We start from the raw sequence: 25362 nt of genomic DNA on the forward strand, positions 1-25362 counted from the left end.
TTAAGGGCAAAAATATCCTTATACTATATTCTAAAAGTAAAAGATATAAATACCTTTAGTAAACAATTCTATTTTTTAATCAACAATTTCATTTTTTTTTATCTGGCAGATATATTAGTTATTTTACTATTATAAAAAAATGAAAAAAGTACCTACATCTATGACAATACTTTAATGACCAATGAACCATTGAAACAACCAAATAACCCCCACAACAAAGACTTTTTATTTTTTCATTAAAGGATAATATTGTAATTTTGTTATAGTAATGAACAGTTTTTTATATCTATTTGTACAACAATTTGCCAACGCATCTTAGAGTTTTGGTAATAATGTGAAGTTGATTCGAATAAATTCATGGTAAGAACTAGATGTAATATTCTTGGAGAGAGGTTGCAAGAATATAATGTCCGTGGAGCCGACCAGAAAGTAAATCCAAATTTTAACTTAGATATAAAAAAAAATGTTAAATTAAAGATTGGGACATAAAATATTACGTCTTTGACATTTATTCAAATTTGGAGGAACTTGTACTAAATTTAAGATATTTATATGACGTCTTTGACTTCTATTTACTTGACATGGATGTCTAGACGACAGTAAACTGATGTGGCCGCCTGACATGCTTTTGAGCTAATGTATAAACTAACTGTTGGATTGGATAAGTGCTTACGTCTTATGCCTCTCGAGGCTGGTGGTTGGGGTTGGAGGGAGCCACCCATCTATCCGCAGTTTTTTGTCGTCTCCTCCTCACTGCAAAGTGAAGTTCATTTTGTTCTTTTATTGTTATTTTTTTAATAACAATTTGCATTATTTAATTTTTCCTCCCTTGAGGGTGATTTATGCGGTCCACTATTGCATTATCTGTAGTGTTTGTGGTCATAGTTCCATTCACCACAGCATTCCAGCACTTGAGCCGTTTTATTTATTCCAACTTCTTGACTCTATTTTGTATAAAGCTCAAGGATGGAAAGATGCAAATGGTAGGAGAAATAACTAATATGGTACATTATTGAAAACCCAAGTGAGAGACTGCACATTGACGTGGAATATTGATAATATATATGAAAAATATAAAAAACAAGAAAAAATTTAATGATATCAAAGACGATCAAAATCGACTTTGATAGACCAATCAATCATGGTTGATTAAAATCGATCATAATTGACTCAAATCACTCATACCCATAGTATTTTTGTTTTTAAATAGGTACCAAAGTTTTATTTGGTTTATATTTTTCTAACAAGATTGGGTTAAACTAATGTTTAAATAATTTTATATGTTATTTTAGAATAAGATTATTATTATTGAATTTCAAATATTTTTAGAAGCTAGGAGATTTTTTTCTACAGTTTAGAATTACAATTTTAAAGGTTGAGAAATCCTAGTTTCTTTTTATGCTACATGCTATGTTATAGAGTCATGTATAAATATACTGCCTGACAAAAAGAAAATGGATTAAGATTTTCCGTGTCTCTCCAAATTTGTTGAAAACTTAACTATCAAGGATGTTATTTTAATTATAATTATATGTTAAAAATGGTAAAAATATAATTATTTAATATTTTTTTTAATAATTTAATTCAAAATAGATAGTGAAATTCGAAGGATGTAAATCCAATTTATATTGAGCCTCTTGAGAAACAAAACAACACATCTTCATCATACAGTAGAAGCTCCATCCAAAGTTCTTGTTTCTCACCAATAAGAGTTTCATTGGGTTTTCTTGGACGTGATCTTGAAGTTAGCTAACAACATGTATGCCCATAATCGTTAAGGCAAAGATAATTCAATAGAGTAAATTAAATCCTTCTTATTTTCATGACCGATAAATGAAAGGAAAAACAAAAATGTCAAAATCAGGTGATATAAAGGGAGCTGTTTTCTTTTTCCAAGTCCTAGTCATGCAGTTACCACACAACAGCACTATCTAGCAATTTACTAGTAATAAACAGCGACCAGGGGGCAGAGTTGATCTCTTCCCCTGAAGAAGCCTGCGAGCCTTTCCCTTTTGCTATTTGAGTCTAATGAGAATGCACAAACCCCTATTTCCCTGAAGGAGCACAGCCAACAACTCCATGTTGAGCAACTTGTTTGATACGTCGAAACGTTCAGTTTTTCAGTTGCCATTATTGACTGCGCGGCTACGTACTCTCCCTTTATAAACACCCTTAATCTCTTTCATTTAGCTTACTTCTCTCATATATCCTTGTCGGTGTCAACCTCTACCTTTTGTTTTTTGTTTTAATCCTTGGTTGCTACACACAGGTACTAGTTCTTCCACCATTAAAAGGAAAAGGGCAAGGCAAGCATTTAATTTATGCAGCACTTGAACTTGTTACCCCTGCTTCTTTTCATCTTCTGTGCTGCTATCTTTACTACTGTTAGATAAACTGAAGTTAAGGATATATCATGTCTACTTTGTTAGCAAGAACAGGAAGACACAGACAACGTTACGTTGATCAGTTTAGGCTTGTAGCCGGGTATGAGAACTTTTTCTTTAAATCTGTTTCATCTTTCATTTTAATTTTAATTTTTTGTTTTGGTTTAACGTTGTTTTGTGCATAATCCAGGCTAATTACCGCGTTCAAAAAGTTTTTAAAGAAATGAATATTTTAATGTGTTTATAGGAAGTTCAACTCTGGGGCTTGTCTGTGATGATTTTGTCTTTTCTTTAGAAGAAGCGATGTTAATACTGTTATTATGGTGTAATTAAGCAGATTCTTTACGTAAAATTTTGTTGATAAACATATAAATAGACCTGGACTCCAAGCATCGACTCCTCTTTACTCTGTTGTTGTACAAGTCTTTGGTTGAGGAATGTTAATCATTATAGAATTACGTGGCTATGTTCTTCCTCCAAAATCCAAATCGTGATACTCATATACAATGGACAGACAAGATGTCTCTCTTACTTGCTCAGATGGCTGTCCAAATCATTCTTCTGTGCTGTGAAAGACTTTCAGTGAAGGGTATATATATATTTTTGACTAGAGCTACCTTGTCCTTGTATGCAGCACTGATTTTAGTAGGAAAGCTACATGATGCGAAAGATTCTGCTAGTTTAGTCATGAAGAATGATTTCTTCATAAAAGAAAAAAGTTTTTCGTTTCAACAAGTGACATTAAGGGCTGATTAAAAATATATCTTTCTGGGAAGCTTCCGTCTGCCTAACAAAATTCTCAAGCTTAGTGACAGATCCCCCCTTAAATTATGAACTTTCTGGGATCTGAACAGTTTGGGAATCATAGTAGCTTTGCTGTCATGTTGTTCACATTGATATTGACAATTGACTTGGTGGACTCCTTGACACATGGCGCTTTAAGATCAGTGTGTGCTTCTTGTGTTAGTCGGCTTTTTAGGAAAATGTTAGATCTTACTTTTTTTCTACTGCTATTTTCTTTCATCGCTCCATTCTGATTGCTCTATGAAAAACAAGGTGCATTCCTTACAAACTTGACAAGAATGTCGAGGATCAAGGCTGCAATGGGGAGGACAGGGTTCTTATCCTCATGATCTCGACACCAAATCGTAGTGATCTTGTGTTCCCAAAAGTACATATCTTCTTCCTTTTCATATTCGATAATTGAGATAACAATTTTCACATTTGTAATCTGCATGGATTGTATTGTCAACGTAATTTTCAGAGTCATTAATTCTGATCTCATCTATCTATTACCAGGGTGGATGGGAGAATGATGAGACCCTTGGCGAAGCTGCATGTCGTGAGGCCATCGAGGAAGCTGGAGTGAAAGGAATTCTTGGTGTAGGTCTCTTTTCCCTGTGAGAGGCACAATTCTTCTGTTTCAAATGCTTTGTTATCATCAAATGAAAAATATTCATTTAATCGTCTAATTGGGGTGGTTTCAACATATTTCTATCTAGTTGCTCTTATTTCTTTCCAATGAGAACTACTTCTTGAGATGTTTAACCATTAAGATCATGTCCTTCCATGTTGCCTTTAAGCCCTGGATTTAGTTTGGATTGCTGGGATCAAGTCAGGATAGAACTTATTTCCCACATTTGTCGGTGTTGATCAATTCAGTTTCATCGGACACATCGGCTTCTTTGAGTAAAAAGAACAGCTTGCTGTTAATTATAAAGGAAACGAATACATTTCAGGTAGAAGACTTGCCTTGATTCCCTCATCTTGTATGTGAAATAATCCAAATGCTGCATATAAACATCTTACCGTATTACCCTGTTAAATATGTATTACTCTGAGAGGCACGGTAAAGTTACTGTGAAAGACTTGAGATACTTAATTGTCCGAGGCAAAACTTCTTCCATGAAGCTACTAGATTTCAGTTTCTTATGCTCTCAAATTTGTTATTAGTAGGATAGTACACCCTCTTTTAAGAGCCCAGATCAGATGATTGATTGCATATGGTTTGCTCGAATCATGTATAAACAAATGATTAATACCTATTTATTGAGAGGCCGGTTGACGAATTTGTGATGGAAATCTCACTCTTCTGACTGGTATATATACATCCAGGAGGTTACAACTCCAGGCATGCATCAAAATGAAATTTGGTTTATGTTTACTACAGGAAAACCCATTGGGAGTTTGGGAGTTCCGAAGCAAGAGCAGCCAGAATAGCTGCAGCTTGGCAGGAGGTTGTCGAGGCTACATGTTTGCGCTGCAGGTGACCGAGGAGCTTGACCAGTGGCCAGGACAGGCTAGTTACAATAGAAAATGGGTTAGTGTTTCTCGTGAACTTGTAATGGAAATATGAGAACTTACAATGATTCCTTATCTATATGAACTTTTTTTTTAATTTCATCTGTTACAGCTTACTGTAAACGAAGCATTTGAATGCTGCCGGTATGATTGGATGAGGGATGCTCTGAAACACTTTCTGCTTCTCTTTTGAGAAACAAGGACCTTGGCAGAAGGGAAGATCTGGGAGAGACTCGTATGATCCCAGTTTCTGATAATGGGGTAGAGAGCGCAACGCATAGTCCTATGAGACTGAGACCATCAATTGTCAAAATGTCGATTCCATTTGTACAGATTCCATATATCATTCAGACGGAATGAAAAAGACAATTCTCAAAATGTCAATTATTTCGTGAATTATTATATCTAAACTTAATATATAAAATTTAATTTTTTTCTCATAAATAAATATTCAACAAGAATAAGATATCTATTTGTTAATTTCTTATTAAAAGTTCCTTACATAATTTTTTAGATTATTTTTTTTTTCTAAAACCACACCGGAATTATTGAGCCATGTTTTTTTTTTTTTATATTAAAACTTACTTTTCAAATCAAGATAAGTCTTTATTTATAATACAATACTTCTATGCAATGACATAGAGTTTTTATTGGAGAGATATGTTTTTTTTTTAAAAAATTAATTTATTAAAATCTTTGTGAATATTTATTTGAATTGCTTTTAGTTTTTTTTTCAAAAATATTTTGCTAATAAAAACAACGTGTTATATATATATATATATATATATATATATATATATATATACTTGGATAAGAAAAATAAAAGTTTCCCAAAAAAAAAAATATTTTTTCTCTAGAATCTTCATCTTGACCGTTGCTTTCTTGTACAAATAACTATTTTTAATTATCTTAGAATTAAATAAAATTAGATTTTAAAAACTACCTGCAACATCACGTGGGCACACCGACTAACATATTTCAATAACATGACTCTCTGGTATGGGCATCACATCGTTCTATGCTAATACCAGCCAGTATTTTTCTAAAAATATTTGATATACAACGACCAATTCAATTTTTTTACTCAGGGATGAAAATATATTTTTCAAAAAATTGAGGACACAAATCTTTCAATTTGAGAACTAACATGCAAGAAAATACTAAGTTTAAGGACCAAAATAACTTTCACCCAAAATTCTAGGAACTAAAATGAAAATTGGCGAAGCGTATAGGCTTCGAGAGAAAACACTAAACAGGCATGAAGTATGAACCGGGGATTTTCATGATCTTCGATGCAGAATGACCTTCTTCATTACTTCCACGCTCCCTCAAAAAACCTTCTTCGATTACTAATATTTAATAGCATGGACGAGTCTCCAGATCAGCTTGCATGTATCTCGATTAATCCCACGTATCTTGAAATTAACGATTATATAAGTATCATGTGACTCTAAGATTTATGGGACTCGAACTGGTAACTTCTAAAAAACAAATCTAGAATTTGATCAGTTTAAGTACATCTTTTAGGGTTAATTATTCATATTTTTTCTTGACTTTGAACTTTGAAGGCTGAGTAGGGTTAATTTGCCAAAACGTGTTTCTAGCTACAGCAATCGTTTTGCAGTATAGTTGCAGAGAAGCCAGATGTAAAAGAGCAACAAAGGCAAAGGGGGCAAGGAATTCGGCTTTGTGTAGATGGATTTCCTCTTTCTATCAAGCTTCTTTGCCTTTTGTTTCGTGAAACCAGGCAGTTCCCTTTGACTCTCTTACGTTTTTAACACAAGTGATCTGTTCTATGCATACATTGGAATTGGAGATTCATGGGATTCAGCACCCATCATGTTCCTTGGCCCTTTCCAGTTATTATTAACTTACTTCGTTCCAAAAATTGATTTGAAAACTTTACCATCGAAGGCCTATCAGCACCAAATTCTTACCAAAATAATACTTGATGAAGCTGTGATTCCTTGGAAAAAGAAAACCCTCCAGTATTCTAGCTAGCAATACCTACCACTCGGCACAAACTCATTAAAATTAAGTTACATGAACAAATTATCATATCATATCATATATATATATATATATATATATAGCTAGTGAGTATCTATATATTATGCTGAATGTAAAGCATTCTTCTCGTTAGAGTCTTTTTAAATTAGATAAGATCTCTACTAGCCATGTACTTCTAATGCTTGAGCTTGATCTTTTTTACTGGAAACCAAATTTAGTCTTGGACAATTTTTTTCTCGGTAATTTGTCTATACCGCTTAATTTAAAGCAAATTGTACCAAATGGTGGATTTCATTGCAGTGGTGGAGTTTTTGTCGTGAATCTTCATATTCATCTAGCATATGCTCCTTTTATACAAGACTGTTGCTTTCCATGCATACAAAAATGAAACGAACCATCTTTCGATATCAAGCTTAACTCCTGTGAACTTTTATTTTTTGTTTTCTAATTTTATGAGAAAAACTAAGTTTCATAAGTGAGATTGTTAATATAAAATTAAAAGAATAAAATGAAAATAAATTAAAACAAAATAATTATTATTGAAGGGGTCAAATATATAGTTGTCAGACTTAGCTTGATGTCTGACTCTATTTAGAATGTATGGTTTTTGGGTCAACTCACGAGTTACAGGATTTTCAAGTCAATTCATGGGTCATCAAGTCAACTCAGGTCATCATTTCATTCAAAGTTACATCGTTTTTTTTTTTTAAATTCTTAGAGTTGACCCGACCGGATCTCACCGTGTTTGGCTAGGTCAATTGCCTAATATATTCAAGTTTAATTGGATCAATATCCAAAATGGTTTGAAATAAGACCCAGCTCGAGTTAGGTTTCAAGTTGCCGGGTTGACCTATAGGTCCTGATTGAGTTCAATAACTATGGTCAAATGTATATTCTCTATGAAAAAGTCTTCAAACATAAGGACTAAATTAAAAGATTTCAAAACTTTGGGAGTGACATTTTTCCCTCAAGCCATGGCTAGTTCCGCCCCTGCATTCGTGGGCCAGCTATGGTGGAGGTGTGCAGCTCGTGATTGCGAGACTCCTGAATCATGATTATGGAGCTACACCACCTTTTCGTTTCATTACACAAAAGGGCACCTTTCTTTGAAGTTTACTATGTTTTTTTTTTTGGTAAATAGGATTCATAGGAGGACTTAAAACTCAAATCTAAAGGGAAGGAAAAATACATCCCTAGGACGTGTTTTTTAGTATTTTTTTTAGAATAACAATTCTTTGCTGTGAACTTCTCCTATCTAATACACGATAGTCTCTCAAACTATCATGTATATATGAGCAGCATTCATTATTTTATTTTATCATACCTTTGTTTATAAAAAGATTTACTCTTTTTTTTTAATTATTATTATGATTATTTGGATTTTTAATATATTTGTTATATAATAAATATAATCCAATATGCGGATATTGATACAAGGGACTCCCGTGTATTGTACAAGAGGATTTCCTATAATTTTGAGCAGCATGAAATTATTGTTCTTTTTTCTATTTGTTTCTAAAAAGCTTGAGAAAATCTAACACTATTTATTTTTCAAGGAAGACAACATTTTACACCAACTTGTGCTCAGCTGTATTTATAGATTTATTAAATAACTTCATGGATTGTGGTAATTAATTTCAAAAAAAAAAAAACTTTATGGATTATGGTTGGAGTAAAAATAATTTCAACCGCATTACTATAAGCTCATTATAGGTGTTGTTAGCAATCCTGCCATATGTATTGCTATCACTCTCTCACAGAGGAAAGAAAAAATCTAGTTAGTATCCTAGTGCGTCAATGGATACAAATTCCCAGTCAAATGCACCATTATTAAATAAAAAGCTTTCCTCAAGGGAATATCATTCAAGTGCATGCCCCATATATCTTTTAATTATTGTTAATTAGAATCTTTATATATATGAGTCAGTAATTACAAGGTAAAGCTCTCTTTTGCCAATTTCCATAGCCTCCCAGTTTTCGAGTAAGGTTAGGCATCAAGAGGAGGCAGATGGATATCGTATGCTTTGTTTCTCATTACTAGTATTTTATTAATAGTTAGACTTCGATAGAATATAATTAGAATTTTGAACTTCTTCTACCACTCTCTGCTGTATCCTCCTTATAAAGGAGCTACTTCTTACTGGAAACACGGTGGTAAATGCATGGGTTCAAATCCTTATCGAGTGAAAGGACCGCATGCGTCATCATGATCTTTTCATTGATGCGTGTTTTAACCTCTATAATCACCTCAATTAATTATTTATGGATAAATGTATTTTATAAATGTGATATTTTTGCTTAAAAGACCATAATTAAAAGGTCAAACACATGTTAATAACTCAACCGTGAATAGATTTGACAAAATATAAAGTCCGAATAACATGAGTTTGACTTGCTTTCAGGTTCGACATCCTTGGGTTCAGCTATATACCGAGCCCAAGCATACGTGGGTCTGACAAAATGCTAGACCAAACACTCTTGAGTTCAGCACGAGCTGAGCCCAAGTATGTGCGGGTCTGACAAGGTGCCAAACCTAACACCTTTAGATTTACCATGAGCTTAGGCTAAGTGCATGAGAGCTTGACAAGATAATAGATCCAATACCCTTGTGTTCAGCCACACGCTGAGTCTAAGTGCATATGAGTTTAACAAGATACCAGACCCAACACTCTTGAGTTCAGCCGCGCTTTGAGCCTAAGTGCATATGTGTTTGATAAGATGTCAGACACAACACCCCTTGGTTCAGTCACGCGCTGAGCCCAAGTGCATATGAGTCTGGTAAGCTGCCATACCCAACACGCTTGGGTTCAACCACATATACTTAGATTTGGCAAAATACCGAGTCCAGATGACATGAGTTTGACTTGCTTTTAGGCTCAACATCTTTGGGTTCAGCTACGTGCCGAGCCCAAGTATACACGGGTCTAACAAAATGCTAGACCTATCACCCTTGAGTTCAGCACGAGTTGAGCCCAAGTGCATGCAAGTCTGTCAAGATGCCAAACCCAACACCTTTAGATTTACCACGAGCTTAGTCTAAATGCATGAGGGCTTGACAACATGCTAGATCCAATACCCTTGGGTTCAATCACGCGCTAAGTCCAAGTGCATATGAGGGTGACAAGATGTCAGACCCAACACCCTTGTGTTCAGCCACACGCTGAGCCTAAATGCATGTGGGACTAACAAGATGCCAGATCCAACACCCTTGAGTTTAGTCACGTGTTGAGTCCAAGTGCCTATGAGTTTGATAAGCTGCCATACCCAACACGCTTGGGTTTAACCACGTGTTGAAACCAATTACATGTGGGTCCGACAAGCTGCAAGATCCATCATCCTTGAGTTTCGAATCATTCTATGTCCAAATACACGTGAAGTTGATAATTTTTTAAGCCACATATTGGGTTATGAAGATTCGTTTGTTTATTCTTATGTCTGTTAACATAAAATGTTAAAGTAAAGAATGATTATCTTCCTATATCTCTAGGTGCACAAAAGTCTCTTAAGCGTCTACCATATTTTCATCAAGCATTAATATAGTATAAGAGATATTTGTCCATAATTAATATTGTGTAAATGATATATATCTTTAATTAATATTGCATAAGAAATATATATTTTCCATTAATGTTATCAGGAGGAAATAATGCTCCAACCCCTCCATTCAAGCAACATGACAAAGTTCAGAGGCTATATATACGCTCCGAACCACCCAGGTAAATGATTCATATTTTTTCTATTCTCTAAGCATTCATAGTTTATTTTTAGAGCACTTATCATACACAATTAAGAACAAACACTCTTATTCTAAGAATTTAAAGTTAATTCTCTCATTTATTGCAATCTTTTATTAAAAGTTACTGACTTTATCATCGGATAGTTCCTAAATCCCATAAAAAAAGACTATTTTACAAGTGTCAGGTTTTCCATCACCAATCATCAACTTTGTGAACTCTGAAAAAGGGAATATTGATGTGAATGCGTGATCACCCTCCATCCAAACACTCAGAGCCCTCATTCATGAGCATATTGAATTTTAGAACATCATTAATTATCATAATTAGAAATGACTTTGACCACACTCTCTCTACCTTTATTTATCTTTATCTCCTTATTTGATGGAAAGCTTTGGATTATAAATCTAGTCTGTCATGTATATTCAAGTATAACATTGCATAGGGTATTTGTTTAACAAGAAATAACCTAATATTTAGGTATATATAGCTAGATTAGGAATCATGTTTTCCTTTAACTCTCCATTGTTTGTCTGCATGGTTAAGGAATTCTAAAGAAACTCTTGTTTATATTGTTAGTGTATATGTTCTGTAACCAATTAATTAGTTGCATGTGACATTGACTTTGTAAATGTAAATATATTTAATTTATTAATAAAGATTTATTTATCTTTAATATTTGGTTAATGAATATATAGTAAAGGTAAATTTATTAGGTTAAAATGTTTTTTGCAAAGAAAATTATAAAGTTATAATTATGAGATTTATATTGTATCAAAGCATTAGTCCTAAAATATTTATGGTAAATTTTCTATTAAGACTAGATATTAATTAGAGCTATTGAGACTAATACATATTATGTTTTTTTCTTTATAAAATGAAGCAGTTGTTCTGATAAATTAAGGTATAGGGGACACCTATACATTATGTTCTTTTCTTTATAAAAGGAAGCAATTATTCTCATAAACTAATATGTAGGTGTTTATCAAATGACATGTATACTGAACTGGCTTGCATGAGAATTCCATATAAAGAGATAGCATGTGTTTATGGAAAGACTCACGTGATGGTTGTGTAAGTGATCTCCAGACTTAAGATCACTAAGTTATCTTATATAGGAAGAGTTATGTTTTGATCTTGCTACACATTATCCTTATCAAGGGTAATAAATTGATAAATATTGGGTATAATATGTACTATATGAAAGTGTTTAAGTAATCAAGAGAGGATTCATCACTCTATGTGAATTAGAGAAAATATTTTATCTATTCTTAAATAGTATTGATTGTAAATCCTTGTGTAAAGTGGGATGAGATTTGAAAAGAGTTTCAAATTGTTTTCAAAGAATCAATGACTATGGTATTGAGAACAAACATGATTTGACAAAGTAGACACATCCTATGCTATAATGTCTAAATTGGAATATTGTTGATGAATGAATAATAATTACACTGAGAAACTGGTCACTGAAAAGTTAAGTCAAACCACTCATGACTTTTTTAATATTTATGAGATTTTGACATGTTGCTAGATATTGTACTTGATCTTCAAATATAAATCAATTAATTGTTGAATTGATAGTAAATTAATTTGTTTAATTTATTTAATCTTATTTTATTTAGGATTATGACTTATTTTTGGACCAATATATTAGGAAATCTAATGGGTCACATACACAAGAACCATTGGTCAAAAATTAAAATGAGATGATCAATCAAGTCACTGATTGTAAATAAGTTTTAGAAATTAAAAACTAGAGTTTAATTTATACAAAGGATTACAATTCTAGACTTAGAAAAATAAAGTAGGGACTTGATTGAATAAATTTCTAAAATTATCCTAAAATAATAAATGTGATATTATTCAGGGGAAAATTGATATTTTCTATTTATAAGGTTTTCAGTTTTTTCTATAAATATAATGCTATGCCTCTTATTTTCTAATTAATACATGCCACAATACAAAATACTTGAAAAAACATAAAAGAAAAGAGGTAGCACTTAAATGCATAACAACTCATCTCTTCCAAAAGGATTTAGGAGTTTCTCACAGGTGGTTCGTGTGTATTATTGTTAAATTTTGAATATTTAAACGACTTGTGGTTTACGACAATTCAACCGTGAAGCAATTATTCAAAGCTGAAAAGAACATCTGATCTTCAAGTCATCTTGATATAAACCCTTAACAATCTTGGATGTGTTTAATAGGATCTTGGGAATCTTGAATTTTTTTTAAATTTATCATTTTCACTTTATATTTGTGTTTCAGAAAACCCGAATAGAGATAGTGATCTACTAATATGTGCAAATGGAATTCAAATATGTACAAATAATATTCACGATCACTGATGCATAAGCTTAAGGTAACTTTCATGTTCTCCTTTTCTCTTTCACCCTCTTTATTTATATTCTCCCTTGTACCCTTGTTAGGCTTCATCTAAATGGCTAATTTTAATGAATAAAAAGTCTACTATTATCCAAATAATAATTATAATACAAATAATAATAATCAGATAGCAACTACAACAATGCTCATTTACTTAGCAATGGTGTGAGTCCTTTCTAATCCAAGTTCCCATGCAGTGTAGTGGGCACTCACTTATAACTTTATATCAATTTTTGAGCCTGATTGGAATATAAGTATTCCGTCCAACCTCAAAAGTCAGTGTCCATTTTTGACCTGTTGTGACCTCGACAACAAGTGGGGAACAAATTTTGCGATCAGAAGTTTGACTGCAGCTCTTAAACTTGGGATACTGAAGTTTCTATTTTGTTTGAAAAACATTGAAATGGAACTTCCTAGTTTTCAGAGATGTCATTCGGCATCTGAGCACTATGCCCCTCAGTGATCATGCATGTTCCAAATTTGACCAAAATTTACCTCAAAAAAGGGAGCGACTACTATTAGATACATAAATGTATAGATATTGGAGATCGGCTAATTTTTCCTTTTTTCGGTGATAGATCAAATATTTGACTCGAAGAGACTGATGATCCTGTAGCAATAATAGCGCCAATATCCATTGAGATGATGGAGTTTCTTGATCAACATCATATGTGTCAATTGAGATGGATCATGAGGCCGGGCCATGATGAGTTCTTTTTTCCTCTATTTTATTAATTCCTGTAAGTAGGTCGTCTTCCTAGTGATTGTTTTAGTCGAAAAAGCATGCCAATCTATATGTACTCCTCACATGCAACCCAACATGCCTTCCCCTCATTTGGAGGTCTATGAGTGATCGAGTTCATATTTACCAATTCTCCATGCTTCACAAAATTATAAAATTATGAAAAGATATTAAAGCAAAGCCATTAGCTTTGAAAAGCTGAGAGAAGGATTGTGGAACATATCATTATATTTGGCTCAGATTGGATGCACATGGCCGAGACAATCATATTCCCTTTGTGTTCCACGTAAAAGGCTCCATATATATGCATTACTATAGGCATAGGGTAACATGACCTTTTATACCCGTGCGTATATTTTCTATCTATCTATAAAATAAATACTGCAAGTTTTATGTGTTAGCCTTAAACCTACTGTACAATACTTATAGTACAATTGTAAGTTTAGTTTCTTAACAGAGGGTATATACTTTCGCTAGCTAGCTCATGTGCGTGGAGACTATCACGCAGGGTTTAAGAAGACGACTCTATGAAGTATGATCCCTTTTTAACACTTCATTAATGGAACGACTTGCGATAAATTAAAAGAAGAAGAAGTTATACTGCTATATATATATATATATATATTCGGCAATAAATTAAGAAAAAGAGAAAAAGACTAAGGAAAAATAAAGCGATCTAATTGTGTTGGGATGATGAGTTCTAACTACCGAATGATAATGGGAATGATAGCTTGATTTGCTTCCATGCATTGAGCAATCATATGGTGCAGGGTTGGTCTTTGCGAGACCTTTTGCGGTTTGAATAAATTAAGTACTTCTTTTCAAAGGCATGCACTCTCTAATGATAATAATAACAATAATAATACAAGTCATTTTTTGAGTACAATCCATGATTAGTCCCTGATTCAGTGATTTAATTAAGCAAGGCCCTTAATCTCTCTCTCTCTCTCTCTCTCTCTCTCTCATGAGTTCACATGTGAGCAACTTTTATTTAGATATGCCAATATTATAACTCATGATATAATTAAGGAAATTAATCAAGTCCAATTAGATGGAACTTTAGGAGAAGATGAACTTGCAAGAAAAGTACTTATTCAATGTGAGAGCCAATGATTGTTACGAAGCCATGCCGATTATTACATACTTTATTGGGTAGGGATATGATCGATAGCGACTAAAAAAAACATCTCTCTTGATCGATTGGCGCCCCATCTCAGCAATCTAGCTAGTTAACGCGTCAATTTCATGCTTTGCTTAGCTAAAAAGTTACAAATATGGAAATATATAAAACATTTCTGAGTTAATTATTAGTCTAATTAGTATTTAATATCATGAAATAGAGAAAATAGAAACTAACCAATATGTATGGTAAAAAAAAAACAAAAGAAACGAACCAATATCAATCCCGTTCGAAAATCGAAATGTTTTGCAAATGAAAGTTCTAGTTTTCAATTGCTCGATAAGAATAATTAATTTTTTTTTTTAAAATGAAAAAGTAGTCACAATATAATTATGTTATTATTATCCATTAATTTGCATTGAGATTGATACCTAAATATGCATAAAATAAAATAAAAAGATAAACAATATATATAGAACATATTTATCTAAACTAGATTCAAATCATCAATATTAGGAGAACATGAAGGTGAATTTATTATTATGAATGCAATTGCTTGATGCGAGGATCCATTTTTGAGATTGCTTGGGGCAAAAAAACTTAGTTACTTCTAATTGATATACAAATTTATACATAAACAAGTTTACAGGCCTGCACTATGTTGTAGGTTGAATTATTTTTTTTAATTAACAAAAAATATTCAAGTTGTTGAAAATTATTTAGTATTGTTATTAAACTCGACCCAAGAGAGATCAATATTGAAATCTCTCGACCGGCTCCTTGTCTAGAATGAGTTTAAAATTTATCTATATGAAAGTTGTCCTAATATAACTTAATCGACTTGGATGAATAAAAAACAACCTGACTGATTGGTAAAAAAAAAAATCTAAAAATAAAATTGAGGAACAATGAAGTAAGTGCACTCAACTTCTTTTAGTATAGAACTAGCCTATTATCTCATGCTATGCCATAGTTTAGAGTAAAAAACTTTTTAAGCAAAAAAATTATATAAAAACATTGGTAATGTGTCTCCTAAAAAAAAAGATTTTGACTATGAATTGAATGATATTCTTATCTAATTTTGAGATGGAAACATATTGGATCTACATGGATAAACTTGGCTGACCTACAAAATTCGTGAGGATAATCTTAAAAAAACAGATTGGAAAGCTCAATCTTGAATTAACTCAATGTTAAATGGTGAGATTATTAAAAGAAACAACACTTATTTTTTTTAAAATAAAACCTAAATGAGCTCGAGTCAAAAGCAAACTCCCGACGCTAGTCATGCATGTCATCAAATTCAATAATTTTTTATCCCATAAATTATTTTTCATTTAATTATATGACAATAAAGTACATGGTAATTATTTAGCATGAAACTTTTTTTTAAAAGAAAAAAAAATTGTGATAGGCGTGTGAGGGGCCTGGTGGGCTAACATGCTTGGGCATTAAACAACCAGCCCAGTTGCATGAGCCTTCTAGGCCGCTTTAACTTTTTTTTTTAATTTCTTTATCCACCATGATTTTTTTGAGAAAGAATTAGACGACGTGTCATATGCTTCTGGCAGAATCCAACCACTAAAGGTCGTCAAAAACAGGTGCCTCGAGTTATTTTTTGCTAAAAACCTCATTTTCAATCTATTTTTAACTCAAAACACTTTGATTAATCTATTAATGGCCTTAAAAAACTCAAAAATAGCTAAAAAAATCAACCCAAAAAACTCTCACGATCATATCTGACTTCTCAAGAAAGTAGAATGAAAAAAATATCTAGGTGAAACTCCTATTGACACTGTCATCGATTATTTTTATGACTGAAATAATCATCAATTACGACTTTCTCTCTACACCGAAATCTGACGAGTCTCTCTCTCTTTCCTCTCACAAAAAAAAAAAAAACTAAAAATAAGGGAAATGAAGTGTGGTATTAAAATTGAATTTTTAACAACTAAAGGGATATACGACCTCTTAATAACTAAAAAAGATGAGGGACTAAAATAAGCTTTTCAAATGAAATCCGAAGTCGCCTTTTATTTTATCAATCATTTTCACTTTGATTCTCTATCTTTTAATCCAACACTTTCTTCCAACAAAAAAAAGTAATTTGGTGTTAATTTAGGTTAAAAATTGCTTAATTGCGTAAAAATAAGTATGAGAATCAAGTTAAGAATTTTAAAAAAATCAACCATTCCAATCTACATTAATTAATTTGTAAGAGAGTGCACAATGAAAATACTATAATAAAAACATCTCACAACTTAATTTTTTTTTGGATAGAATTGATATCCAAATCATTTATCTAACACATATATCCCTAAATATATAAAAAGTATTTGGTAATATATATTACACACATTTAAATTAAGGACATCATAGAGTTAATTTAAAAGAAAATCAGACTCTCCACGTAAAAATTCTCTCTTGAAAATTAACCAGGTGACTAGGCAAGTGTGTCAAGTGAATAGTAACATTAAGTAATAGATTAAAACGATTTTCATACTAAGTAATTAGCATTGATGACAAGGATCCGGTGAAATTCATTAAATTACAGGAATTATATGCATCAGGCATGAATGGGCCCACTCTTAGATTATTAGCAAGCATGGATTGAAGTCATCAATTATTATCATCATTTGGTAACGGAGGATATATTATTATTAATAATTTAATACCGGTATATAGTAATGTATGTATGTATGTATGTATGTATGAGGGGCAACTATGGTGATTAAATACAGCTTCATCTTTTTTTTCTGGTGAAATTATATGAAAGGTTGATAGCACAGGCACAGTCTCTTCCAATTCCTTATTTATACCGCCAACATGCAACGCTTGATAAACAAGCCCTACAATTTATTCATTCTTCTCTCCATCATCTCTATCTAATCTTCTGGCACAAGAAGAGAAGCGCCACTCTCTCCCCCTTCCTCTCTCTCTCTACACAGAATCTCCCTTTAATCTGAGCACAAAACCTTGTCTAAACCAACTTACATATCCTTTTTATTTATCATGGATTTTACTTACTCGACAAAAACCAACTCATCACCCTCTCCTTCAAAGACCAAAAGAAAGCAGCAGCAGCAGCAGCAGCAGCAGCAGCAGAACCAGCAAGAACAACAAGAAGTGAGGTTCTTAGGGGTAAGGAGAAGGCCATGGGGTAGATATGCTGCAGAAATAAGAGACCCTTCAACAAAAGAGAGGCACTGGCTTGGTACTTTTGACACAGCTGAGGAAGCTGCCTTGGCTTATGACCGTGCAGCCAGGTCCATGCGGGGCTCCAAAGCACGCACCAACTTTGTCTACTCAGACATGCCTCCTGCCTCCTCTGTAACTTGCATTATCTCACCAGACGAGTCACAACATGACAATTCGGCCCTCTTTGCTCCTCCTCCACAACACAATACTCATCAAAATGACACCAACTGCCAGCAGCTCTACTTCTCTCAGGATCAGCATCCCTTCAATGCTCATGCTTATGGTAACAGTAATAGCAACTGGTTAGCAGGTGGAGCAGGCTGGGTTCAAGGATTTGGAGCTGGGGCTGGAGATGGGCCTTGTGGGTCTTATGAGCCCAACAGTGCTGGCAGTCTGGATGTCGCTAGTGGGCTTAACTATCTCTCTAACACGGACAACATTGAGCTCCCGCCTTTGCCTCCTGATGTCAACTCTAGCTGTTATGGGTGTGATATGGGTCGTGAATTTTGGAATGACACAGGGTTTCTCGGGTTTCAAGAGGAACAGCTAGATGATGTGAATGGGCTTGAAGTGAGTGGGTCCATATTGGGCTTTGATTCTAATGAATTTGGGCTGCACGGCTCGTTATTTGGGATCGTGCCATCGGTATCGAATACGGTCACAGACGGGTTTGATTTGGGCTCATCATCTACCTTTTATTTTTAACTACCATAGCAGCGCACACACATATTTATAAACCCACCTATCATAAAAATAATCAATGTTTTGGGGGTTGATGGTGTTTTTTTTTTTTTACCTTAAAGTTTCTTGTCTTCTGTTATCTTGCGTTGAGAATGTTAACGGCGTTAGATAGCCTATTGCATCCACGAAGCATTGATCTTGATCAATTTGTATGCCTTATTCTGGATTTGTAAATGTAAATCGACTTGCTTCGTACGTATAAATGCAATTCCATTGCTGCGTATAACCTCTTTGTAAGTGTATTATTTTGATTATAAAAGGTGTATTTCGTCTCAACCTCTCATGTGAAGTCAGTCAACTGAATGGAAACACTAATTGATATTAGAAATTATGAAGGAATAGCCGGCCAGTCTTCGTTTATTTTGCTCCACAATTTTAGTTATCTCTGTCGATTAGGGTCCTACAAGTCTCAGCTACGTGTACGACAAGGTTTATTTATTTATTCTGGGAATTTAAATGTGGGATTGGAGACTACGGTCAAATCGTGTGTTTTTTTCTTAATTTCTTTCTATTTTTTAGTTTTAAATTAATATTTTTATTGTTATTTTAATATACTAATATTAAAAATAAAAAAAAAATTATTTTAATATATCTCTAAATAAAAATTACTTTACAAATCAATTTACATCATAACTCTAAACCCAAAATATTATAACAAAAGAGATTTCATAACATCAAAATATTATTAATTTTTTTTATATATATTTTAAATAATTTTGATGTGTGATCTAAAAAATATTTATTAAAAATTAAAAAGATATTATTTTAATATAAAAAATAACCATAATTATATTATCAAATAGAATGAGACGATGAACATGGGGCTCGAAAGCGAGTTGACGCAATTCTGACAAACTCCATGACGTGGGCAATTATGTTACTCTTATTATTATTATTATTATTATTATTATTATTATTATTATTATCATCTGACGCGTTCATATTGGTTAAGTGACTCTCGTCATCGCCATTATAGAAACGCAAACTCAGTTATGGAAAAACCCCAACCCTGGACTTTACCAGGAAATTCCTTTGTCTGCTGGCGAGAGGCTTTGGATTTTTTATTCTAATATTGTCGCTGACATTTTCAGCCCTTTTGTACATGGTCTCTGCTAATGGGCTGGATGGAGAGTACTTAATTTACAAGCCAAGGAGATTCTATCAGAAAGGGGGCTAAAACACTAATAGTGCATGATGTTTTTATGGAATGTTTTTTTTTAAAAAAATATATTGAAATTATATTTTCAGATTTTTTTTATTTTTAATATTAGCATATTAAAATAAATAAAAAACATCAATTCAATATTCTTTTCAAGACAAAAAACACTTTGAATAACTTGTGAAAAAAATATTGTGAGCTTCAAGTTTTTATTTTTAATTTATTGTTTCAATCAAATAATTTGAGTCATAAGTGTTTAATGGGTAAATACGAGTTATCATTTTTTTTCTTATTTTCTTTTTTGTTTTATATTGATTTTTTCTTTACTTGACTAAATATAATTTTTTTTTCTACAAATAGCACGTCATATAGCTGGTGGAAAAATGGGAACAAATATTTGAACGGTATGTAGTTGAAAGGTGGAAAAATTATAAGGTTGATCATATTTGATACCTAGCAAAGGTACCTCTTCCATTCCAAGCTGCGTCTGCCTTCGCAACTAAAAAGGAGGCGTCTGGTTTTTGGACATTTCGCGGTAAATTACCCTTCACCTCTCACGAGTCACGATCACTCCTGTCATTGGGCCTGATAAAACTTTTTGAGCTTTTATCCCCAGTCAACATACACAAAACGAGCGCACCTCTTTGAAGACTAAACTTCTGACATTACCAGTCTTCTATTCAATTTCTGCTCTCTTTCTTCCATGCAACTGGAGACCAAATTGTTTCACATTTACTTTATCTGTCTGTTCCCTTCCTTCACGATGACGAAGAAAGGGAATTCCTACAAACTGATCCCGTACTCGTTCTGCTGTTGATATTAAGGCCGGTTTGGCTTGAGCTTCTCATCAGGTCAAAACTTGATCCCTCTTTTATTTTCCTCTTCTCTTGGATGTGCTTAGTCCCTTTATAGCGTTCTGTTTCATACAGCTTTCTGCTCAACTTATTTTGAAGTCACGACCAAGTCTTGTGACTTCAAAATCTTCCGGTTAATGATAGATATAAACTGCATGGCTGATTATTCATCGGCAATAATCAATAGCTACAGACGGCATTATTCATTGCATGATAACCAGAGCAAATATTGTAGCAAACTACTTTGTCAAGTGGCAATAATGGTGCTTCAGGGAGGCTGGCTGACAAAATTTCCCTCGATATCATGCTGCTAAACTGCAGGAATGTTACTCAATCCCTCCCAATCCTAAGTTCTGATCAATACCCCCAAAAGAAGAAGAAATTAAATTCTTTCTTTGCCCCATCATATGGAAACCTGCTAGCTCCACCCTCCACAAATAAGAAATAACTAGGCAAATTGGAAAAGATTTCTTCTGGTTGTGGTGGAAGGCCTTCATGTATCCAAATTTTTGTTCCACAGCTTCATATTCTAACCTGTCCTGGATTCAGTGGATTATAGGTCAGGATGCCAATGGAGAAGCCACTAGTTGTTGATTGAATGGACTGATATAGCAGGAAATCCATAAAACTGGAATCAAATTTGCAAAGAATCAGCAGTTTCCAACGGCTTCTATGGATTTCAATAATGGAATTGAGGATGTAGGGGTGGCAGTACTGCAGGAATTGTGGAACAAGGTGGCATTTCAAGCAATGGAGATCGTTACCGAAACAAGGGATGTGGTTCTTGAAAAGGACAGCTTGCAAGAATTCTCTAGAAGCATCTTAGAGCTAAGCACCCTCCTTCGGGCTTTGGACGCCAAAAGAGTTGAATCAGCAATGGGTTTAGAATCTACAAAAGCTGCATTAGAGACCTTGAATTCTCAGCTGAGAGAAGCTGCCAAGATTATCAAAGGCTACAAATCTGGGAGCTGTCTCCGTCTTTTACTTCACTCACACTCAATACGTTTGCAGATGCAAAACTTGTCGAAAGAGATGGCCATGACTATCTCCTCATTCCAGCTGGTCAATCTTGATATGTCACTGAACCTGAAAACCATGATCAACCAGATCATCAACAATCTGAGGTCAATCGAATTCCGATCAACAGTTGCAACAGAAACATTAGCTTTTGAGATTGAAAATTCAATATCTCAGCATAGCCGAAACCAAGAGAATTCCATGAAACTTCTTGAGAAGATTGCAGAAGCTGTTGGTGCAAGAGAAAATGCATCCCTAGTGCAAAATGAGCTGGCTCTTCTGAAGCAGGAAAAGGAGGAGATGGAAGATCAAAAGAAGCAGGCGGAGGCACTTCAATTAGCTCAACTGATACAGTTGTTATACAGCACTGACATTGTTACAAGGCCGCAAAATGAGGAAATTTCTATGTACCACCAGCAATACCCAATCAACTCATTCATATGCCCACTGTGCAATGAGATGATGACAGACCCTGTTGCAATTTTCTGTGGTCACAGCTTTGAAAGAAAGGCAATTCAGGACTGCTTCAACAGAGGAGAGAGGAATTGTCCCACCTGTGGAGAGGAGCTACAATCTTTGGAGCTCACTCCAAATGTTAATCTCCGAAGCTCTATAGATGAGTGGAAGCTAAGAGACTTGAACTTAAAATTTCAAGCTGCAGTCTCAGGAATCAATAACAATGACCATTCTCGACAAAATAAGGCCTTAGAGAACATGCAATTTCTGATGGAAATTCCCCGTTATGCAGTCAAAGTTGCAGAGGGTGGACTCGTTCCAAAATTAGTGGAATTCTTAAAGCACAAGAGACTGGACACATCGGCAACTCTGAAATGTCTTTACTACCTGGCTAAGCACTGTGATAATCACAAGGTATGCAGAGCTTGAACATTGACTATCTTGCATTTCAAATTTGACCTGTTGTGTAAATTCCTGTTATGTGGAATTGCAGGAAGTCATGGTAGAAGCAGGTGTGGTTCGCCGCATTGTTAAGCAGATCTACAGAGGTGAAAAAGGACCAGATGCTATTGCAGTTTTGTTGGAGTTGTCCAAAAAGGAAACTCTTAGAGAAAAAATAGGGGAAACAAAAGATTGCATTCCTCTTTTGGTTTCTTTACTCCACAATGACAATCCAGATGTGTCGCAGAAAGCCCAGAGCACGTTGCAGAATCTTTCTTCCAGCACCTCTTTTGTAATCAAGATGGCTGAAGCTGGGCATTTTCAACCGTTTGTTGCTCGTTTCAACCAAGGTTTTTCTTCTTCTTTCTCTCTCTCTCTGTTTTTTTTTTAAAGAGACATGCCTGGCATAATACCTTTCTACCACTGTTCCCATGAGTCACTCAACCAACATCTTCACGCAGGACCACAAGAAAGCAGAGCATTGATGGCAGCCGATTTGATAAAGATGCAACTTAAAGCAAATAACATGAAGGACTTGGAAGATGGAAAATTTATACGAAGTCTGATACAGATGCTCTCTTCAAACTCTCCAGCATACAAATCAGTATGCCTCAAATGCGTTAAGAAGCTAATGGTATACCCTCATATTGTACAGCAGCTTCTATCAGATTCTGTGATGATACCGCCTCTTCTAGGCCTCATCTCATATGTAGGATCTGGTTCACACTTGAAACAAGAAGCTGGTGAGATCCTTGCTCTATTGGTTGGAGCCTGTCAGCATCCTGAATTCGAGATGCATCAGGGCCTGCAGGAGCTGCAATCAGAGCACAATGTGAGCCTCTTTATGCAGTTGGTTTTCAATTCTGATCCTGAAACTAAGATTCAGTTCTTGCACCTGCTACTTGAACTTAGCTCTAAATCTCATACAGCTCAAAACCTAATCCGATCAGATCGGGATGCAATCGTTCAACTATTCGCTGCACTGGATGGTGATCAGCGTGAGGTGAAAAGATGGGTACTGAAACTCGTAAGCTGTATTTCTGATAATCACCCTGATGGAGTTCCTCTCCCACCATCTCCTTGGAAAGAAACTGCCATCAACACTTTAGTAGCCATTCTCACTTGTTCACTGGATATTGAAGAAAGGTCCATTGCCGCTGCAATCATCGGTCAGCTTCCCAAGGATGATATCATTATTGATGAAATACTGAAGAAATCAGAAGCATTAAAAGCCATTCGTGAGGTGATTTGCACAGAAGAGGAATATGAGGGAATCCGCGCATCTGCTAATGTAGACTCATCTCTTCTGGAGAATGCTCTAGCGGCACTTTTACATTTTACAGAGCCCACCAAACCGGACCTTCAAAGACAAGTGGGCCAGCTTGAGGTGTATCCATCACTAGTTCGAATCCTCTCCAGTGGCAGCTCACTTTCCAAGAAGCGGACAGCCATTGCACTAGCCCATATATCCCAATCAACCAGCTCCTCAAAGCCTGAAGCAACCCTCATGGCAAAGGAACCCAAGAACTCCATGGCATTGCTACATGTGATGAACCTGTTACCCAGCATGTCCTGGTGCTGCTCAACCTCAACAGTGAACGAAGGTCTATGTGCTGTCCATGGTGATGGCTGTTCACCAAGAGACACCTTCTGCCTTGTCAAGGCAGATGCAGTGAAGCCACTTGTTAGAGCACTGAGCGAGACAGAGGATGGTGTGGCAGAGGCTGCTTTAACAGCACTTGAAACATTGCTAACTGACCACAACACACAATCCCATGCAACTGCTGCAATTGTAGACAACCAGGGAGTGGTGGGCATTCTACAAGTTCTGGAGAAGGGAAGCTTATCGGCCAAAAGCAAAGCCCTGGATCTCTTCCAGAAAATCATAGAGCACACACAGATCAGTGAACCATTTTTTCAAAAGTCCGAGAGGATCCTCATCCAGCTTCTCCATGAAGATGTACTTAAAAAGAAAGTAGCTCTAGTGCTTAGGCAGATGAGCATCATTCCAGAGCAATCTTCATATTTCTGAATTTACCTCTTTTAAAATTAAATAATGATTAAGTTAGCCTATGAAAACTTAAGATGGCAACAGATATTAGTATAATCCTCAAATTGACATGCTCTAAAATGTGTGAATTCTCTTCTCTTTTCTTTAAACCACAAAACACATGTAGGAGGAGGTCTTGAACGACTTTTAACTATAGTGTATAGGAACCAACACCGAGCAATTAAACATGTATAATTTGAGATTTTGATATTAATTCGGTACTTTTTGAGGCCATCCATGTGTTAAATGTATTGTAACTACAGGTTCTTAATACTCACCATTTATGCATTAATTTCTAGTTTCTCTGAGATTACAGATGATATGAAGTGAGCTAAACTTTCCACTCATAAATAAGCTTTTAAAATAAGAAAACATTACCGACTACATATTGTGAATGCACAAGGCAACATCAGTAATTAAAAAAAAAAAAAACAGAGAGAGAAGGAGAGTACCACTACCAGCTGCTATCAATCCGAAACAGGGGACGTCGCTGCAGAAGAACCAGATACCATGTCTTTTCTGTTTGAATATAGAGGCGAGGCCCGAGGGTAATGACTGATGCGCCATGTCTTTTCTTTTTGCATATCCAGGTCCTGGCCTCATCCGTTGGATCCAGAGATTTGTAAGCCTTTGGTAAAAGCACTGCCCGAAGAGCCAGTTCCTCATTGTCCAAAAGAACAAAAATCATGTAAACTTGATTCATATAAACTGAGATTACAGATGGTATTGTAAATTTTCTCTGTTCAATAATGTTTTTCTTTTTCATTCTT

At 34.6% G+C, this 25362-nt stretch overlaps 3 protein-coding genes across 4 annotated transcripts; all 3 read left to right on the forward strand.

The window, feature by feature from the left end:
• Positions 1 to 1847: 1847 nt before the first annotated feature.
• LOC7482830 (nudix hydrolase 12, mitochondrial) lies at positions 1848 to 5063 on the forward strand. Of its 2 annotated transcripts, XM_024609444.2 has the most exons (6): positions 1848 to 2269; positions 2390 to 2484; positions 3441 to 3555; positions 3684 to 3767; positions 4555 to 4704; positions 4798 to 5063. In XM_024609444.2, exons 2-6 carry the CDS (start codon positions 2414 to 2416, stop codon positions 4876 to 4878), a joined length of 501 nt encoding a protein of 166 aa, XP_024465212.1. In that variant the 5' UTR covers positions 1848 to 2269; positions 2390 to 2413; the 3' UTR covers positions 4879 to 5063. The 2 variants fall into 2 exon arrangements, with proteins under 2 accessions (XP_024465212.1, XP_002297885.2); XM_002297849.4 differs by having other exon boundaries at positions 1854 to 2484.
• Positions 5064 to 17444: 12381 nt separating this feature from the next.
• LOC7482831 (ethylene-responsive transcription factor LEP) lies at positions 17445 to 18891 on the forward strand. The gene has a single exon (XM_002297850.4). The coding sequence runs from the start codon at positions 17689 to 17691 to the stop codon at positions 18577 to 18579; it is 891 nt and encodes a 296-aa protein (XP_002297886.3). The 5' UTR covers positions 17445 to 17688; the 3' UTR covers positions 18580 to 18891.
• A 1489-nt stretch (positions 18892 to 20380) lies between these two features.
• Positions 20381 to 24826, forward strand: LOC7482832 (U-box domain-containing protein 43). The gene is made up of 4 exons (XM_024590528.2): positions 20381 to 20625; positions 21188 to 22515; positions 22595 to 22892; positions 23004 to 24826. The coding sequence occupies exons 2-4, from the start codon at positions 21301 to 21303 to the stop codon at positions 24572 to 24574; spliced, it is 3084 nt and encodes a 1027-aa protein (XP_024446296.2). The 5' UTR covers positions 20381 to 20625; positions 21188 to 21300; the 3' UTR covers positions 24575 to 24826.
• The last annotated feature ends 536 nt before the right edge of the window (positions 24827 to 25362 follow it).

This window comes from Populus trichocarpa, chromosome 1, assembly GCF_000002775.5.
Source record: "Populus trichocarpa isolate Nisqually-1 chromosome 1, P.trichocarpa_v4.1, whole genome shotgun sequence".
NCBI classification, from domain to species: domain Eukaryota; kingdom Viridiplantae; phylum Streptophyta; class Magnoliopsida; order Malpighiales; family Salicaceae; genus Populus; species Populus trichocarpa.

Excerpts from the sequence above, each read along its gene's own strand:
- LOC7482832 (XM_024590528.2), top strand. The coding sequence starts at position 21,301 with ATGGATTTCAATAATGGAATTGAGGATGTAGGGGTGGCAGTACTGCAG. Across the intron at positions 22,516-22,594 it reads AGCACTGTGATAATCACAAG|GAAGTCATGGTAGAAGCAGG; the intron begins GTATGCAGAGCT and ends GTGGAATTGCAG. Across the intron at positions 22,893-23,003 it reads TGTTGCTCGTTTCAACCAAG|GACCACAAGAAAGCAGAGCA; the intron begins GTTTTTCTTCTT and ends ATCTTCACGCAG.
- LOC7482831 (XM_002297850.4), top strand. The coding sequence starts at position 17,689 with ATGGATTTTACTTACTCGACAAAAACCAACTCATCACCCTCTCCTTCA.
- LOC7482830 (XM_024609444.2), top strand. The coding sequence starts at position 2,414 with ATGTCTACTTTGTTAGCAAGAACAGGAAGACACAGACAACGTTACGTT. Across the intron at positions 2,485-3,440 it reads CAGTTTAGGCTTGTAGCCGG|GTGCATTCCTTACAAACTTG; the intron begins GTATGAGAACTT and ends ATGAAAAACAAG. Across the intron at positions 3,768-4,554 it reads GAGTGAAAGGAATTCTTGGT|GAAAACCCATTGGGAGTTTG; the intron begins GTAGGTCTCTTT and ends TGTTTACTACAG.